Genomic DNA, 19384 nt, shown 5'->3' with positions numbered 1-19384 from the left:
CCACCACATTACACTGGCGCGTTTCGAACTCAACCAGGGCTCATCTACAGAGCAACACAACCGTTCAGCATGCTACAGTACGTGTGGAGGTGGAGGTACTGCATGAAGACACATTTCTTGCATAAACGTATCATAAGGTCACGGGTAAGCCAACTAATTGTTTTAGTTCATTGATATAGACCTATGCAAAGTAACTCCTGATTCAATAAATTATATACGTTCATTTTTGATGTAGAACTTTTGTATAGTTTGTGTTGATGTCTATTTTCGAATTATCTGCAGTACTAGTTTTGCTAATCACATAACTTGAGAGACTAAAATATACATATAGCTAAAGAAATTCCATCTCTGAATCAGCGAAACAGGGTTTCAAAGTCGGTACGAATTAATTTAGGTAATTACGTATGTACTTAGGTTGATTTTTGAATTCCATAATTTGCACCATCTGTCTAAAACAACATCTGTCTGTATTTGTATTTCCATGCAATCCTCCGAAAAATCAATTAAAACACGAAAAAAGAATCGCAGAAAGCACATGTATGTAAACCCAAATTTAACGCGAGCGAAGCCGCGGGCAAAAGCTAGTGGTACAGGAAAGGTTCATCGGCGGACTCCGCACTAAACTCTGGGCCTGCAGGGCTACTACGAAACTCGAAAATCGAAGTTCGTATCGTACCGTCCCCTCTCACTCTCGTATTAAATAATTTATAAGACGGTACGATTCGAACTTCGATTTTCGAGTTTCGTAGTAGCCCAGCTGTATCGCGGAGACCAGAGACAATTTACAATAAAACAGTTGCTTAAGTAATTGAACTAATACTAAATACTGTATTTAACATATTTCAAATTACTTTCCATTTGGCCTCAAATTTGGAGACAAAAATTTAACACAGAAAGCGCTTTGATGTAATTTTTTTTTGTTCAAATAATGATTAGTGTTTTAAAAAAAAATCCATATCACTTTTAAATACATAATATTATTCATTGCGCCTGTGTAAATAACGTTTTTAACTTGTATATACTTATCATAATAACCCTGTGAACGTTAAATTGTTACTTAACAACACTATAATGACCGGACAAGTACTTGCGCGGTAAATACATAATTTTCAATCGTGACTTTATATTTTAAAATCCACAGAACTATATTTTTAGCTGTCTGTGTGTTTTAGGTGTTAAATATCATCCATCCCTATTAATCCTTGCTAATATTATAAATGCGAAATTAACTCTGTCAGTCTGTCAACCGCTGAACCGATTTAGATGAAATTGAACCCTAGGAAGGATATTAGGATAGAAATCCCGAAATATAGCACAGTTCCCGCATAATGATAAAATAATTATTCGAAGACGACAGAAATCCCTCTTTCATTCCGAGGTAGGTACGACCACGACCCTTATACTGATGACTGGCTAAGCAAGTAATTCCATGGGACACAGTAAAGTAAAAATAAAATTCATTAAAACGTTAAGTATCAAACGATTATTTTGTCATCATCATTTTAAAGATGAGATCTGCACCGCTTCGGCTATAAAATGCACGTTTTCGAGATGCGTTGCATGAGTGCTGATATTTTTGTTCATCAAGCAACATTTCTCTAAAACTCAGTAAAAATGTTTAAGTGTTTCCTCGTCCTGTTTATTGCCGTTCTGCTGGTTGGCAGTGTGAGAAATTTTATTTAAATTTTGCCAGCTTTCGCGTCATGTTATAATATGTCGGCGGCCGATCGTAAAATCCGCTAGATAACATGAAACGCACCAGCGCTTGCTATAAAAAAGTCATTACGATTTTCCTTGTTAATTAATGCGATATCACTATGACGTTTACTGTGAAATGGTTCCATGGTGGCTCATGGATTAAAGTCCTTGACTTGACCGTGTCTGGTAGTAACTGAATTTTCTTTTTTTTTCCAGAGCACTCAACAATCTTCAGGTCGGTAATTTAATGTTTTTAGCGTTATTTCGTTGATTATTTTTGGCTTTTTCGGTTCAAGTATCGATTTATTCACCAACAATACAGTATATTAAATACAATTCGTACTTAACATTCTCTTTAAATATACTTAGTTACCTTTTATTGTATTGACATTTATATTCATATTTTCAGGGGGTAGTTCAGATGCTGGAGCTGGAGGTAAGTATTTTTTTTATATTTGCTTAGTCAAAGGCTATAGTCGAGTTCATAAATTTGTGAGCAAAAATTTGATCATAAATATCTGAACTCGCTTTTACGCTGTTAACAATAGAGTCGAGTTCAGATATTTTTGTTCAAATTTTTGCTCACAAGTTTATGAACTCGACTGTACAAAGGTAAAATGTTCGCTTAATTCTATATTTTACATTTTACCTAATCTGATGAGAAAAATAAAATTAGACACCATTAAATAATTTCCTTTAGGAAAAGTATCTCTAAATATAGGTAGAGTCATTCACGATGACGCGTGCCGTGGTTCTTATTACAATATCATTAATGTCTAATTTTGACAAAATCTCGCGTCTTCGTGGATGGCACTAGGTATAAATGAACGAACATTATGGGGTTTTTAGAAACTCTCATGTAATTATCGTAAACTTTGTAAAATTCTGGAGTTTTATTTATGTGTAGCATATATGTATGTTTTAATATGGATTAGCTTATTGTATTTATTATTTACCTGAATATATTTGTGTATTCGTAATCATCTTTTTATTTAGGTCATTTTCAGGTTCCACTCTTTAAACTTTTACTTAATGGCGAGTCTACTCTTGTTTCTGATCAGTCAGTCGTTAACTGGAAGAGATCCTTTTACGGTTCCCCCCGGTCCGGTCCGGTCGGTTTTACGGACTTTGGACCCGTTTCTTAATGTATTTCTTGTATTTTATATACAATATAATAAAGTATACATTACATTTGTAACTTTTGTAATTTGTATCAAGTTGTGTAGCAATTTGTAATTTGTATTCGGTTGTGGAATTCCTAATCTATGCTTAAGGAACACTATCTGTCATCTTGTAATGATTGACTTTATCATGGTTTATTTATTTATTAATATATTGCTGTTTATCCCACTACCTATATTTAATTTAGACGTGTATTATTTGTACTATACATGCATGTGTAAATAGATGTATTTTTGTGGAGTTTTAATATTCTGATCTATGGTTGATACACCACCTGCTGTAAAATAGTCCTTCCTTTTTCTGTTAAAAATGTTGCCTGGAAGAGATCGCTTTAAGCGATAAGGCCGCCTATTGCTTACCTTGTAATTTTCTCTCTGTATACCTGTTTTCTGTATCGCTTACTATTTCTGGTGTACAATAAAGAGTCATTGCATTGTATTGTATTGTAACATACATATTTACTTGCAAACGCCAATAGTCAATAAGGGCCTTTAATAAATAATAAAATCATGGGACACTTGACACCAATTGGCCCAGTCCCAAAATTAAGCAAAGCTTGTAGATACTCGGATACTAGGCAACGGATAAACATACTTATATAGATAAATACATACTTAAATACATATTAAACATCCATGTCAATATCTTAAATGTTGGTATTTTCCAAGCCATATTGTCGGAGCCTTGGTCGCAGGCTGCTAGATTTTAATACGGATTTTTAGATAAGTGAGTAGACAGATTTGTGGTAGACATTCGTTCCGAGTTCTGTGTAAAAGAATCCGTGCGCAGGTTTGCCACCCTGTGGCAGGGGATCCGGTGGTGGTTTGGAGGACATGTCAGTCCCTCTTGGCACGAGTTGTTACTCATTCAAATCGTATAGCTGTTGTGGTGTTTTTATAGTTAAGGCCTTTGGGAACTGACATGTTCATTATCGTTTGATCAAAGTTCCATAATAAATAAAGATTAAAAAAAAAAGACCCGAGATCAAACATTTCTATTATATGTATATAAATATCTGCCCCGGCCGGGAATCGAACCCGGGACCTCAAGCTTCGTATTCAGGTTCTCTAACTACTTGGCCATCCGGTCGTCAACATGTACATAGCGTCTTATTTAGGAGCAAAAGTCGCCCGTTGAATCCTACAAAAATGTGACTGCATCTCGTTTGAATTGTTTCGTATGTTTTCGGTTGATTAACGCCTCGTCTATACCGGGTGTGGCCTTTAATACGAGCAAAAAATTAAAACATAGATCGTCCTCGTCAAACCGAACATTAGTTCAGCGACTTTTAAAAATAATGGAGTCTTCGAATTTTCTCTTTTTCAAACAAATTGAATACAGCTATCAATGTATGCCATCCTGGAACAAACTGAAGTCGCTTGTCAAGCTACAAACATCAAGCATTTTGCTTTACATTGCTTCTTAGAATAAACTTAAAAGTGTAATAAGAATTAAAAAAAAAAACTAATTATTTGCTCGTATTACAGGCCACACCCGGTATAATTTAACGTGAGTGAAATCATGGGTAAAATCTAGTGTTATTTCTTAGGTGGTGCAGGGATGAGCGGTGGCTTTGGGGGCGGTTTCAGTGCTGGAGGTGGAGCTAACGGCGGGGTTGGTTCTAGCACTGGTGGTCAAGGTAAGGTTATCAGCCCCCTTACTAGTCCCCTCGTAACCAGCTTCCAAACGGGAAAAAAACTTGATGTTATATATTATATTTTGAGAAAAAAATTGATTCTATTTCAAAATTATTCACCGTTTTTGAGAAAAGTTTTATATTAGTCTCGGCTGGAATAGCAACTGCTGGCTTCGTATTAGTAAAACGGACTTGCGGTAATGCAATGCAACTTGAACTATGTATTTTTCTGCAGGTCTAAACTGGGTTTTACATGGTTTGGTTCCAGGTTAATATTAACTGAGGGAAAACAACGATAATGCGTCAGTCGCCGTGACCAACACTTTCTTACTAACCAATTATACTAACTCAAAAATAAAAATATAAGTAACACAATACTCAAATGTTTTATTTTTCCTTGCTCTTAATCTTAAGTATATATTTAGGTACCTACCACAGACCTGATATCGAGATAGACGAAAAGAGCGCTTCAAACTGTTTGAGAACATAATAATAATAATAAGCCATTTATTTCGGACAGAATCCATAGAGGTTAGTTACAATGAAAATACAAACAAGTGGTGTTAGTAAGTAGGTACAATTATAATAATATATCCGACTGCCCAGCGCCGTCAACCATGATTATGAGGTTGCGGCAGCGTGCAGCCCCACCGGGAGTCCCACTGGCCGCCCAGCGCACGCAGGACACTGTCAGTTGGAACTATCATGCAACCGACTGAGCAACGAGACGCATCGCTTTCTTATGATTGCATAAAAACTATCTATATACATTGGCTTTAGCAAACATAGCTGATGCGCTGCAGTAGCGTGGTAGTCCAAACAGTATCCTGAACGCGTCATTGTACGAACCTACGATGACGTCACGAGCGAGATTTAGTGATGGGAAATCAAGACCGCACGGTACCGATTCAAAGGGCGTGCCGCCGCGACTGTAGCGGCGGCTTTTTCAAAGCGCATCGCGCATTTAAGTCGGACAAAACTTTGACCGTGGATCAAACTTTTTACACGCGAGTTAAGGTAGGTAAGGTAGGTCTATCTCGATATAATGTCTGTGGTACCTACGCTAGCTGGCGCGGGTGCACGGAGCGGGCGCACGTCTGCGGGCGCGGGACCAGGTAACATCCGTTATATTACCCGTACCGGCTCGGGTGGCTATATAAACGCCTCGGGTAAAATGGCTCGTTTTATGCTCTTGTTGTACCATCTACTATTTAATAGTTTTTTTTATTTTGCACAACACTGTCATTTTCGATACGCAACAGTGCCTGGCGTCTGATAACTTCATTCAAATCAAATAAAAAACGTTCAAAGCGTAAGCTGCCAGTTTGACTGCAATGGATTAAAATATTTTCATATTTTACGCGGTCTATTAAATTTAATTAAGGACAGTCTTCAAGCTAATGCTCTAACAATTTTATTTTCTCATTTTTAACTCGACTTAATGGTTATTCTATTTTCGCAGTCCGAACAAATTCTTTCACTTTATTGCGATCGATCTTGGCAGTGGACGTAATCGGTAATAAGTCAAAAAATGCTACGCCGCCGTGCAAGTGCTTGTACACCGACAGCTGACCTGTAAAATAAGTTTTTGTTTAAAATATCATTTTTAATACAAGCTGATTTTGCTGAGTGTACTTTTTGTTTAAAATGAATTATTTTGAGTTGCCCTCTCGTATAAATATTGCTGTGCCCAAAAGGGTTCATGATGATCAGTTGATCACATATCCTTTTGTAGCATCTGTAACCATACATTGTGGAAGACAATAAAGTATTGAGTATTGTGCACTGCCATCAAAACTACAGATTCAACTAGCAAGATTTGACCCGCAGTCCCGCCGCACATACATAGGTACAGTCACCAGCATTAATATCTGCCACAGCCACAGCGGAGCGTGCAAAAATATCAGACACGTCCTTCCGGCCCTAGAAATAGAGTCGTATCAGATATGTATGCACGCTTGTTGTGTCTGATATTGGTGCTGGTGACTGTACATACCTACATACATTGCAAGTTGCATAAAAGCTATAGCTATAGCTAGGGATATTTGAAAATAATACCGATCCGCATTAGCGATCCCTTCAAATAGCGAACCTACTGTGTTAAAAATAAAGTTGTGTTAAATACTTGTGATGTATAGATATATCATTTAATAATATTGTAAATCTGTTTAAAAAAATATACCTCGTTAAATTTCTTACCGGATTCTTCTCAACAGAGGTTTTTCCGAACCGGTGGAAGATTTTTTCGATATTCATAAGTGCTTGTTATAGCCTAAATTGAATCAGGATATTTTGACTTTGACTTTGACTTGTAACTTGCAAAAAATAGAGAATGTATTATTATCTCAAAAGCAAGGCAATTGCCGTACCGTGCCGTGCCTGGTAGTAGGATTAGGACGGACCTATCTGTTCCCGTGGTTGTCTTAAGGCGACGTAAGCTTGAAACCTTGAAACACACAGAGAGGCATTCAGGTATTCAGCAGGGCTACTACGAAACTTGAAACTCGAAGTTCGTATAGTACCGTCTCTCTCGCTCTCGTATTAAACAGAGGGACCGCACGACACGAACTTCGAGTTTCGCGTTTCGTAGTAGCCCTGCTGTGTCGCCTCTTTCACGTTAGATCGAATATTACAACCGGTCACGGTCCTCAAAATCATCTACACACGACTCCATTGACAAGGGAATAAGAGAATGTTTAGACATTTTTGACCTTTTTCCGCACAATGGTTACCTGGCAGCACACGCAATCAAAGTCAAAGTCAAAAGTGTTTTATTTGTGAAACATAGGTGATGGCTGCATAAATACAGAGGTGTTACATTTTTTCGAATATAGAACACGACTGCCGCGCCGCCGCCCGCGCTGCTGACTGATACCATCGATCCCTCGGCCCTAGTTGTAATTTAACTTACTGGCAACGAGGTCCTTAATCTCCTGGGCAGTGACCGTCGCCCCAGGCTTCCGTACGACACACGCTACTACACGCTCCCCGTCGTCAGGATGCGGCACGCCTGTCACGCATACGTCCTCAACGCCTTTGTGCGTCATGATCACGTGTTCAATCTCAGGAGGGATGACCTAGTAAACGAAGAGTGAAGGATCTTTTAAGTCTTTCATAAGACTTAATTTGGAAAAGAAATTAGTGTGACGTAGGGAAACTAGTATACTACCGATCTATGAGATAGATCCTTATGTATGTTTGTAAATTTTTTATTGTACAAAAGAAAAGTTATACAACAGACTTATACAACATTTTGTAAGAGTTGTTGGCTACTATTTAATGCAGAAGGCCTTCGGCCATTCATTGTAAAGTATTGGGCTGGTAGGATTGATAAATAATAAATATATAATAGAACTTTGGAGTACGTACCTAAGTAGAGGGGTAGGTGACGTTCAGTAGTAGTAGTTCAGGAGTTGAAGACTTAAAAGTAGAAGGTAAACAGAATTCAGAAAAAAAATGTACCACAGACAAAATTTTAAAAATTTTGACTATACCCCAAATTTAGCTGAAAATTAAACTGAACTACTTGTTTAAATTACCTACATAGACTTTCACTGACTGATTAAAGCATTAGTGATGAAATCATCATCATCATCATTGTCGACTGAATGATGTCCACAGCCTTCTTGCTGGTATAAGTAGTTTATAAAGAGTCATATTTTGACTGCAACTTACTTGATAATTCCTGTACTTAAGAAGCATCTTCAGTCTGTCCACAAAGAAATAGTAGTTGTTCTCATCTCTGTACAGCAGATCTCCAGTCTTTAGATAACCATCCTCCGAGTATGCCTCAGCTGTTGCTTTGGGGTTATTATAGTAACACTGTGATAAAATAAATAATTGTAATTATTGTTATCTACTATTTTTTTTCACATAAAACTGACCCGTGACTGACTCTTATGTATGAACTAGATTTTTTTTTAACACAAAATAGAACCAACGAATTTCTTTTTTACGCTTTTTAGTGTAAAAGATCTAAGATTCGATAGTTTAATGTCAACTGCTCGTCACCTTTTATGAAAAATTGATTTTTTCGATGCAGAGACGTTCATGATTGAGGAGTCCTGGTGCTTCATCACATCACCCGTTCCATTACACCATATGAATTACGATGAGCTTAAATTGCTTAGCAACTGCGTTAAAGTAATTGAAATTCAACCCGTGAAGTACTTGTTACTGAGTAGTCGCTCCATTGGTAAAATTTGGTCTTCATCATCAGTTCCACTTCACCAAATGATGATTTTCAAGAGCAAATGCACGAGTTACTCCTAAATATAGGTATCGAAATTACTATATAGGCGTTCCTACAATATTTGAAGAGTTCCCTCGATTTCCCTAGGATTTGGTGCTTATGGGACCTAATTAAAAACATTTCTAGACGAACGAAAAAAAATTTTTTTTCAAATCGGTCCATAAATGTCGGAGTTCTGAGGTAACAAACATAAAAAAATACAACCGAATTGATAACCTCTTCCTTTTTTTGAAATCGGTTAAAAATGAAAAAAATCCAGGCACCAATAGGTAAGTGCTTAAAATAAAAATGTACAAATGGTACTAGAAAACGTTACCTCCATTGTAGGGCCTTTAACCCATAACTCTCCTTTCACGTTTGGCTCAGTTATGGTAATTCCAGTATCGGGATCCACCAACTAAAAAAATTAAGAGAATTGCTCAGGAGCTCTATATTTTTATCTATTTAGTTCAAGGCTGCTCAACTCAGTGGCCCGAGGATGACGCACTTTGAATGGCCCGCGCAAGCTAGATTAATTTTAATAAGCACCAAGTTTTGTAACGCTCTTCTTCTTCCGGTGCCCTCTCCTATCGGAGGTCGGCGATCATTCGGGCTATCCTAACCTTAGAGACTGCTGCTCGAAAGAGGGATCTGGAACTCATTCCGAACCAGTTTCTAAGGTTTCTTAACCAGGAGGTACGTCTACGGTCAGGTGGTCTGCGGCCTTGTATAATGAGCTGAAGCAGATCATACTTGTTACGCAACAACAAGTATGGTATGCTTCAGCTTATTTGTAACGCTGGAAGTTTTTAAATAGCACAACTCTTAAAAGTATGAAATTTTTGACAGATTCCTGACGACTTAATTTCATTAGTTAATAAGACGTTAGCAGCCCGCTAAAAATTTCTGAATCATCTATTTGTCCCTACCAGGGCTCGAAGTTTAAGTGCGGATGACGTCAAATCACACATAGGATGATTTCTAATGGTATTTTCAAAATCCAATTCAACTTTAAATTCAAATATTTTTATTTGCAATTGCAAAATTTATTTCGTAAACAATTACCACGTATCAACCTCTTATCTTATAGTTAAACGTTATCGCCACTTAACAATATCTCTCTCTCTCTCTCTCTCTCCTCTCTCTCTCTCTCTCTCTCTCTCTCTCTCTCTCTCTCTCTCTTTCTTTTATTTATTATGATTATAATGCAAGGATGATAAATGGCAATGCAACACATTTGACAACATCAATGTATTTTATGATTATAATACATCTACTTTTAATATATAGGAAATAATCGTACCCCACGGTAACAAGTTTCGTAAATCTTATTTTATTTTCCACATCACATCATACTGTATGCAAAATCAGGATTACAAATGTATGGGCAAAAAAATTTCCCGAAGTATCACATCCCAAAATATTTTACGCAAATTATCATTTGGCAAAAAACCATTTGCTAAAACAACTTATTGCAATTTTATAAGTTAGGTACATAATTATGAAATTTAGGCAAATGCTATTGGAGTGAATAACTGACCTTCACGTCATACTCTGGTTTTGGTTCTCCTAGGTTACCTAAAGGACCATTAGGACTTGGCTCCAGTACCACTCCTCCGCTCTCAGTTTGTCCGTACCCTTGGATTAACAGAGTGTCTTTACGCACTCTTTGCTGAAAAATCATTAATCTTTTTAACCAATTTTTGTTTATTTATAATAGGCATGCGTTTGACCACAATCACGCCCGATGCCTTCGGGCTATACAGCGTGTATTCATGATACTACCTCAAACTGAAACCAGACGAAGATTCAAGTGCTGTGAACCGGTATCAAAACAAATTGTTAACCTAAACTTAACTACCAGAGCGCAATTAATTTTTGAAATATTTTCGAGCAGCAATGTAATGCGTACAATAATTTGATACAAGAGAGAAATGTTCTGAGACAGCTGTCACGTCAACAAGTGCGACGTTTTGAATAAAAACAAAGCAGTATCACGTATTGATAGTGATACATTGCGTGCTAATTAATTTTATAAGGAAAAAATAAGTCATTTTTTTTTTACTAAAACATAATAAAATGTGATTATTAGGGCCATCACTAACTACCCTTAAAGTTTGAGGTAGTATCAAAAATACACGCTGTATATTATTTTAGTGACTAGCTTAACTCATTTATAATTATTCATCTTACCCGGAGATTATTGAGGAATTCGAGATGGATTTTGGAGCCAGCCATCATGATGACGTCGAAACACGTTAGGTCACAGTGTTTCTCGTGATGCAAGATGGGAGAAAGCAGGTTCGCCGTGGTGAATGTCGTTATTGGCTAAAGAAGGAATTAGCAATGAGACCACTCATTTGCTGAAAATATGCAGTCCAAGGGGCCATGGGCCATGGGCTGGTCGTGGATGCCTAGCAGTTTGACCTATAGGTACTGTGGGGACTGTAACTTGGTAAGAGCTTAGGTAATGGGAATCTACGCGCGTGACTTTAAACTCATATTAATTAAACAAGGTTGTTCTTCAATTATTTAGATTTATTGTTGAGCACTGTGCTCCCGACAGCCTGAGCGGCTGGAACCATCTATGTAAATGTATTTATAAGTGCTACCAAGTTCCACAAGCTCTTACCAAGTTACAGTCCCCACAGTACCTATGACCAGCAGGGCTACTACGAAACTCGTAACTCGAAGTTCGTATCGTACCGTCCCTCTCGCTCTCGTATTAAATAGTATGTGTCAGAGGGACCGCTCGACACGAACTTCGAGTTTCGATTTCGTAGTAGGCCTGCTATCCTTTAAAACAGAGGGTCGTAGTTTTTTTTAGTAAGTCGTCGGGTGAGAATACGTTTGTGCCATACGCCTCATACCTTGGTTTACAGGAGAGCAAAATAAAGCAAATATTTAATTTTACATTAAGTTATATTTTAGTGTAAATTTAAAGTAAATGGTCAAAAAGGTACACATATATACTATTCTTAGTAAAATAAACATACACTCAGTATAGTGTTATTAATGAGATTTGCGATTGCTGTATCCATTTTTAATGAACAGTTGTTTATCGTTTAATGTATGATATGGCACAAATACTTGGATATGGCACCAGATGGTTCATTACTTTTAATTAAATTTGTACCACATCCATTATAAATTCAATAATTATAGAGCTTTTTTTATATATCGTAGATATGTAATGTCAAATTTTCTATTTTAATAAGACTTCAAAATAAGTTTTTGATAAACATTCCATTTTTCAAATGACTGACTGTACTTTTTGTCAACTTTACTTGCATTGTCACTCAAACTAAATTTGCATACCCCGTTGAAGAGTTCCGCCATGTGGAGATGATCCGGGCCAGACTACCAGGATGTCACTACCAGATTATTGTATCGTCCAAATTACTAGTCAATTTGACTACTGGAAGTCGGTCAAATTTAACTTGCAAGATTTGATTACAGACAGACAGACGTTCGTTCGGTTTGGAGCAGAAGCGACTTGGATAGTTTAGGTTCAGAAGGCTAAGGCGGGAGCGAAGCGGAGCGTAGCTCCCGGTTTAGCCTTCGATGTTAGGTTTTTTTTATAGCAGCCAAGAAACCGTAAAAGTGATATATTTTTATTTATTAATATTTTTGAGCGTTATGTTTTCCGTTGTAAGATTAAATGAATGTTATGTGTTTTGGTTGTTAGAGGTTGCGAATATTATATAATTTAATCGTCATACTCAATGTATTTATGTCCATAGCTCATTATACATAATGAAATTATAAATTTTATCAGTACCTTTACGTTATAAGCATTATAGCAAACGTATGTTATATAAAAAACTAGCTTTTGCCCGCGACTTCGTCCGCGTGGAATAATAAATTTGGGAAGTATTTAATTTATTTAGGATACCTATTTTTCCAAATAGCACATAGAAACTTCCACAGTTTACTGAAAAAAAAACCTACTTTAATACATTGCTATAAATATAAACTATTTTTTTTAGTTCTTCCATCCATCCATACATCCATGTTCTTTGGTAAAACATAAATATTTTGCGGGTAGCCACATTTTAGCAATACGACGTGTGACGTGTGACCTTTCGTCGTTTATTGTCAGTTAGGAGGGTAGGATTATAATTAAAACGACATTTTTACTAAGCATAGCTACACATATTTCCGATAAACATACTTATAGTAAATTTGGAATGCCTTAAGAACTTTCATCCCCATATTTTCAAGTAAATAGGTCGAAATTTTAAAAGCGCCGGAAAAAAGTGTTTTTTGGGTTCCGTAGCTCAAAAGGAAAAAATGGAACCCTTATAGGATCACTTTGCAGTCCGTCCGTCCGTCTGTCTGTCAAGATCCTCTATCTCTAGCACAATAAATAAGAAAACTCTGAAAATCATAATTTTTATGTCTGACTGCGTCTATGTCAATAAGCCATCTATAATAAGCCCACATTGCGTACATTTTGCTATAAGTTTAAAAGGCACTGCTAATACTGCATCATCTCCTCTGCTAACATCTCCTCGCCGGTAAAAATTTCAAAAACGCTTGAACAAATATCTATTTATTTCTTATAATGTCCAAATACCAAGTTTCACAAAGAACCATCGATTTATTTTCAACAATGACGATCTTCCATATAAAGTTTCATCCCTTATTTCACCCCCTCACAGGAAGAATTAAAAAAAAAACGCGTGAACAAATATCTATTTATCTCTTATAACGTGCCCAAATGTCAAGTTTCATAAAGAACCATCGATTTATCTTCGACAAAGACGATCTTCCATATAAACTTTCATCCCCTATTTCACCCCTCAAAGGGAGAATTTTAAAAACGCGTGAACAAACATTTATTTATCTCTTATCACGTGCCCAAATGGCTAGATTAATAAAGATTCATCGATTTATCTTCGATAATGACGACCTTCCATATAAACTTTCAACCCCTATTTCATCCCCTCACAGGTCGAATTTTCAAAAAAGCTCAAACAAATATCGATTTATTTCTTATTAAGAGCCTAAATGCCAAGTTTCATAGTTTTATCTTCGACGGCGACGAACTTCCACCATATTAACTTTCATCCCCTATTTCAACCCCTTAAAACCTTTTTTTCGCAATAAAAGATAGCCTATGTTCTTTCCCAAGGTCTATTCTATCTCTGTACCAAATTTTATCCAAATCGGTTCAGCGGTTTAGGCGTGAAAGCGTAACAGACAGACAGACAGACAGACAGACAGACAGAGTTACTTTCGCATTTATAATATTAGTATGGATATAGAAAGTGAAGTTATACGTAATGAATATTATATGTTTTGTTTTTAATTATTCTATTACTTACCCGTTTAAAACGCGTTACATTTTGTGTGGTTTTTGTTGTAGTTGGACATGTGCTATGTATTGTTACAGGGAAGAATTTACCTTATACTTATTGATGAGGTCAATAACGTGTTCTGTTGTAGCTGGGGCGGAGGTCTGCAGTTTTATGTGATTGATCGGCATTAAGAGAACGTTGTAACAAGCCGATATCCACTGTATGGAAGACAGGTTCATAGCACATCTACGCTCCCTGAAAATAATTCAGATTTCACTATAATTTATTAGAAAAGCGAAAATTAAGTAACTTAAACTTCAATAACTGGGATCCTTGTTGGGATTTTTTGGGCTGGTCTTGATTTAGAATGGGTCTCGACTGTTGAATACCCCTTACCCGTTTTTGTGCTACCCTTTTACTTTTTATTTGAAATGTTTTAAGGCACTTTTTATGGTTTTTCATTTTGTTATTTATTATTGTCCAAAAAAAACATATTTCCCGTTGGATAAAAGTAAGTTAAGTATAAATTCCCGTTAAAGTAAGTAAATAATTGAACTTTTACCAAGATTCGACAGATTGACTGTGTGAATTTAAAAACGCTCTATCGTTTGGGTTTCATCAATATCTTATGTCAAAAAATTTCAAAGAAAAAAAGACGATAATCTGAGTGTAACGCGGGCAAAAGCTATATTCCTATATATTAGTTATTTACTGGAAAAGAGTTAAAGGTAGATACAAGGATTATTATGTGAAAATATTAAGACAGGGAGCGCCAAAGTTCGCATACTCTTCGCTAGTCATACCGTAATTTTTAACCGAATCATCGTTTGTCATAATTTGCTTCCCACTGAAACCATAAATTTTTCTGAAAATTTTAAATGGTCATCCTATAGGGAACCATCGGTTAGGTTAGGTTTGTTTTATACCAACTATGAACAATTATTGGATTCAGAGAAAAAAGAGTTATGAGAAACGATCATTCTGACAAATATTAGGTAGGGACTTGCAATAAGTATGCGAACCGATATTTACCATGGACCCATTTAGACAAGTAAGTAGTTGCTAGAAATGAAGAATCAGTCTATAATCACACTTAACCTCACCCTTTTCCATTTACGTTTTCGTGCCGGAAGAATGACATATTTTGAAGCACATTTGTGTGCGATAAAGCTACCACTTTGGGGAAGCCAGTCGAGCCACTAGTGCTCAGTAGCCAGCAGTAAACTTTGGTGACGTCAAACTCCGTAATTCTGAAAATGATAATTATTTCGGTGACAGTTTCTCATTGACTAGAATTTGACCAATGAAAATACAATAAGTAATAAAATATTATTCATACTCGTATAAAGAGTAAGTAATAAGAATAAGGAACCAACTTATTTTCAATTTTTGCAGCGGAAGTTTCGTTACACGGGAATGTGAAATGTTACGACGGAATAAACTTTACCTTTTCTTCTTTGTTTACGAGTATGATAATAAAAGAAAGAAAGAAAGAAATACAATTTTATACACAACACAACAATAGACAACACTATAAGTAAACAAGAACACACTATTATGTGATGGTCTACGCACTTAAACTGGTCTTCGTTTTCAGTATCTTTATAGGTCTTCATGAAATCAGTCATACTGTTGCCGCCGTTGTCAAAAGTCACTATTTTAGTTTTTAAACCTAGGTCTGCTGCTGCACGACGGTAGTCTTCGTACATTTCATGTTGACAGAATGCTATCTTTGGTTCTGTTATTTTGAAGAGTTGCTTTATCTCAGCTGTAAGAAAAAACTGTTTAATGAGGTCCCCTTTTTAGAGTTCCGTAGTCAACTAGGAACCCTTATAGTTTCGCCATGTCTGTCCGTATGTCTGTCCGCAGCTGAAGTCAGAGACCGTTAGTACTAGAAAGCTGTAATTTAGCATGAATATACATATCAGTGACTGTGTGGTTTTCACCGGGACTTTTCAAAAATGTAAATATAAATAAATAAATAAATATCACGGGACAATTCACACCAATTGACCTAGTCCCAAAGTAAGCTTAGCAAAGCTTGTGTTATGGATACTAAGCAACGGATAAATATAATTAAGATATAAATACATACTTATATACATATTAAACATCCAAGACGCGAGAACAAACATTCGTATTTTTCATACAAATATCTGCCCCGACACGGGAATCAAACCCGGGACCTCAAGCTTCGTAGTCAGGTTCTCTAACCACTACGCCATCTGGTCCCATAATCTGGGGGGTCTGGGCTTTATCCCATAATAAAGCGCAAAACACAGACAGGACAGCGGGTCGGTATAGGAGCGGGTGGGTCGGTTGTGCGGCGGGCCTATTACGTGGCTGTATATGAACAACATTACCCGATCCGCTCCCGACCCGCACCTGTCCCGTGTGTGGTATTTTGCGTTTAAAAAAGCTCATGGAAAGTTTAAAATAAAATAAAAATTGGATCCTTACTATATTTAAAAAAAGGATCAACTCCAGCTAGTGGCAGACCGTTCAGCAAAGCTGCGTAAAAAGGTATGTGTACGTCGAGGTGGTTTCTTCCGCCCAGTACCAGCACGTCTCCTGGCTGCAGCCCCATCTTTCTGAAGCTTTGCGCTAGCCGGATGCTTCGGGAGAGTACAGATCTTCTCGTCTCTTTCTCGCCAGTTGATGCATCTATCTGATAAGTTTAAATAAAGTAATAAACTAATTTAATATAAATACGTTTCACTTTGAGAAAGTGTCTTTAGGATAGGACAGGCAAATATTGGCAGCATGAAATGGAGGAAAATTAAAAAATCGTTCAAGTGCGAGTCGGACTTGTACATGAACAATTCCGTACCGCCGTACAATATTTTAAAATCATTTCAGTAATAAGTTTTTGTTAAAAATTCTAATACAAGCTTTTTTAATGACTGTACTTTTGCTAAAATCGCAAATTTATAGGTAGGTAAACATTCAAACAACATAGGGTTACTCGCGTTACCCCTAGAAACACCGCACCTTGGCAACACCGCAAAGCAACCAAAAAATAAAACACTTTTCTTGTACATATGACGACGACTAAAAAGGGATGCGTAATACATTTCACAAATAACAAATATACAGGCGCGCAAACGTTCCTACGTTTGAACAAAATGAAATCTTTAGAAGCGCTGGTAATAGTGCAATTATCATGCTGGGCTATTTAATTATCAATATCAAGCTGTTGCCCACAATTTCGTTTACGACGGAAACTTATTTAGACGTTTCCGAATTAGTTTAGTTCCGCGTAGTTTTGATTAAAAAATAAATTAAGTATATAAAAAAATACTCCATTTGAAATATGAAGTTATACCTAATCATTGCCTCTCAAATACAAAAATATTGGAGATACGCGGCATTTACATAAGGCAGGTACATAGTAGTTTTATACCATCCCCAACGAAATCTATTCTTTGGTTTAGTTTGTTATGATAACATCTAGGAGCCAGCAGGGAAAAACCGGAACCGATAACATTTGCTAACGCTGTTTGATTTACAGTGTTTATTATATGACACTATAATATATAGGTAGTGTGATTTAGCTGCGGCTGCGCTTCATTGAATTTAAATTTCAAGATTAAGTACACTTATTTCCCATGGGAATTCCCAAATCCAAAATTCCCTAAAATTGCAGTAAACAAAATAGGTTTCTTTTCTTTTAATATTTTTGTGTAAGTATTTCTTCTTTGTTATACAGGGTGATCAATCCAAATGGGTCAGTTGGAAGAAATCAGAAACTATGAGAGATAGCGAAATCTCTTCTTAGGAACCATGGCTTTAAATTTTTTTTGATCTAATTTTCATACATAACCTGGTCAAAATCTCTGTAAACTATGTTTATCAATTTTGCTCATTTTTTCGTTGTTATAAGTTCTTATTTAAATCTGATGACAATACAATAATCTGGTAGTGTCATCCTGGTGGTCCAGCAAGATTCGTCTCCACAGGACGGAACTCCTCAACGGTTCATACCAAATTTCAAAGTCGATTCCTCGATTTCACTAACAGTTGAGGAGTTCCGTCCTGCGGAGACGATCCTGGGCAAACCACCAGGATGTCACCACCAGAATATTGTATTGTCACCAGATTTAAATAAGTGTGCCAAATTTGAAGTCAATCCGACTACATTGGAAGTGCGTCAAATTCAACTTGCAAGATTGGATCCGTACATACAATACATACATTATACAATATATATTATACATTCATACACACTTGCAAGTTAAACAAAAGCTTGTTAAATGTATTTCCTTTCACTTATGATCCACACAATCCAAAATAACAATGAAAAAATGAGCAGAATTTATAATATTTACAGAGATTTTGACCAGGTTCGATTCCCGGTTATGCATGAGAGTGAAATCAGAGAGTCTCCGACCATGGAGCTTTAAATCGGTTAGATTCTACTCGCATAACTGAGCTACATACTTTTGCTCTGCAACTTCTCAAAAATGAGACCACTGTTAATTTCATTTTTTCATGCAGATCAATAAATGTAATTTTCAATGTATGAAATATAATACTAAATTGACAGCACGTTGATAAATGTATCTTAGCGGTATACCGCCATGTCCGATGCACTGATTTAACGATTAAACTTTGAGGAAACTTTTTAAATGATCTAAATTCAAGTTATTTGAAAATGTAATGGTGCTCCCACATTGGATATTATAAATGTTATATAACGTTATAAAACACCATAACAGGTATAGACTACGATATGGACCCCACCTGACATATTTCATCGGGATCCTTCCTCATGTAATTCATTAAAAAATGCCCAACATGGCTGTCACTTCTAGCTTTTATCGTCGAATCACTTCTCATTTTGTAAATTATTGGTCAAAATGTAATACTTAAAATTAATAACTGTAAATTTTGCCACTACCTGGCTGTGTAGCTGCCACCGTTTTTATACTAAGTAGTGAAATTTACAACTGTCATTGTTTACTTGTTAATAAGATAATAAGATAGGTTAGGGCGGTTACAGACTAGCGTTTTGTTTGCGCGTATAAGCTTGTTTTTGGAAGCGTCTGTACACGCGTGTTTGGTTTAATCTAGCGTGTAAGCGCGTACGCCAAAAACGACCATAATTATACGCGCACAAACGACGGCTGGAGCGACGACTTGGCTAAGATCGCGGGATCGCGGTGGATGCGGAAAGCACAAGACCGGTCTGAGTGGAGAGCCTTGGTGAGGCTGACATGATGGTGATGCGATGATGATGACGCGCAAAAAAAAAACGCTAGTCCGAAACAACCCTTAGTATCAGTCAAATATGTAGATGTAAAATTTCAAAAACTAAAAGTGAGTGTGTTTAAT

The 19384-nt window shown here is 36.6% G+C and overlaps 1 protein-coding gene across 1 annotated transcript; it reads right to left on the bottom strand.

The window, feature by feature from the left end:
• Positions 1–4883: 4883 nt before the first annotated feature.
• LOC141431045 (luciferin 4-monooxygenase-like) lies at positions 4884–18959 on the bottom strand. The gene is made up of 11 exons (XM_074092014.1): positions 18794–18959; positions 16511–16718; positions 15626–15818; positions 15154–15300; positions 14158–14305; positions 10941–11075; positions 10288–10419; positions 9085–9165; positions 8192–8338; positions 7428–7593; positions 4884–6089 (listed from the first exon to the last, which is right to left on the bottom strand). The coding sequence occupies exons 1-11, from the start codon at positions 18887–18889 to the stop codon at positions 5962–5964; spliced, it is 1581 nt and encodes a 526-aa protein (XP_073948115.1). The 5' UTR covers positions 18890–18959; the 3' UTR covers positions 4884–5961.
• Between the last annotated feature and the right edge of the window lie 425 nt (positions 18960–19384).

Source organism: Choristoneura fumiferana, chromosome 9 (genome assembly GCF_025370935.1).
Source record: "Choristoneura fumiferana chromosome 9, NRCan_CFum_1, whole genome shotgun sequence".
Lineage (NCBI taxonomy): Eukaryota > Metazoa > Arthropoda > Insecta > Lepidoptera > Tortricidae > Choristoneura > Choristoneura fumiferana.
Note: the sequence above shows the minus strand (reverse complement) of the source record. Positions and strands in the feature narration are given on the sequence as shown.

Excerpts from the sequence above, each read along its gene's own strand:
- LOC141431045 (XM_074092014.1), bottom strand. The coding sequence starts at position 18,889 with ATGAGAAGTGATTCGACGATAAAAGCTAGAAGTGACAGCCATGTTGGG. Across the intron at positions 15,819-16,510 it reads TGATCCTTTTTTTAAATATA|CTGAGATAAAGCAACTCTTC; the intron begins GTAAGGATCCAA and ends TTTTTCTTACAG. Across the intron at positions 9,166-10,287 it reads AACCAGAGTATGACGTGAAG|TTGGTGGATCCCGATACTGG; the intron begins GTCAGTTATTCA and ends TAATTTTTTTAG.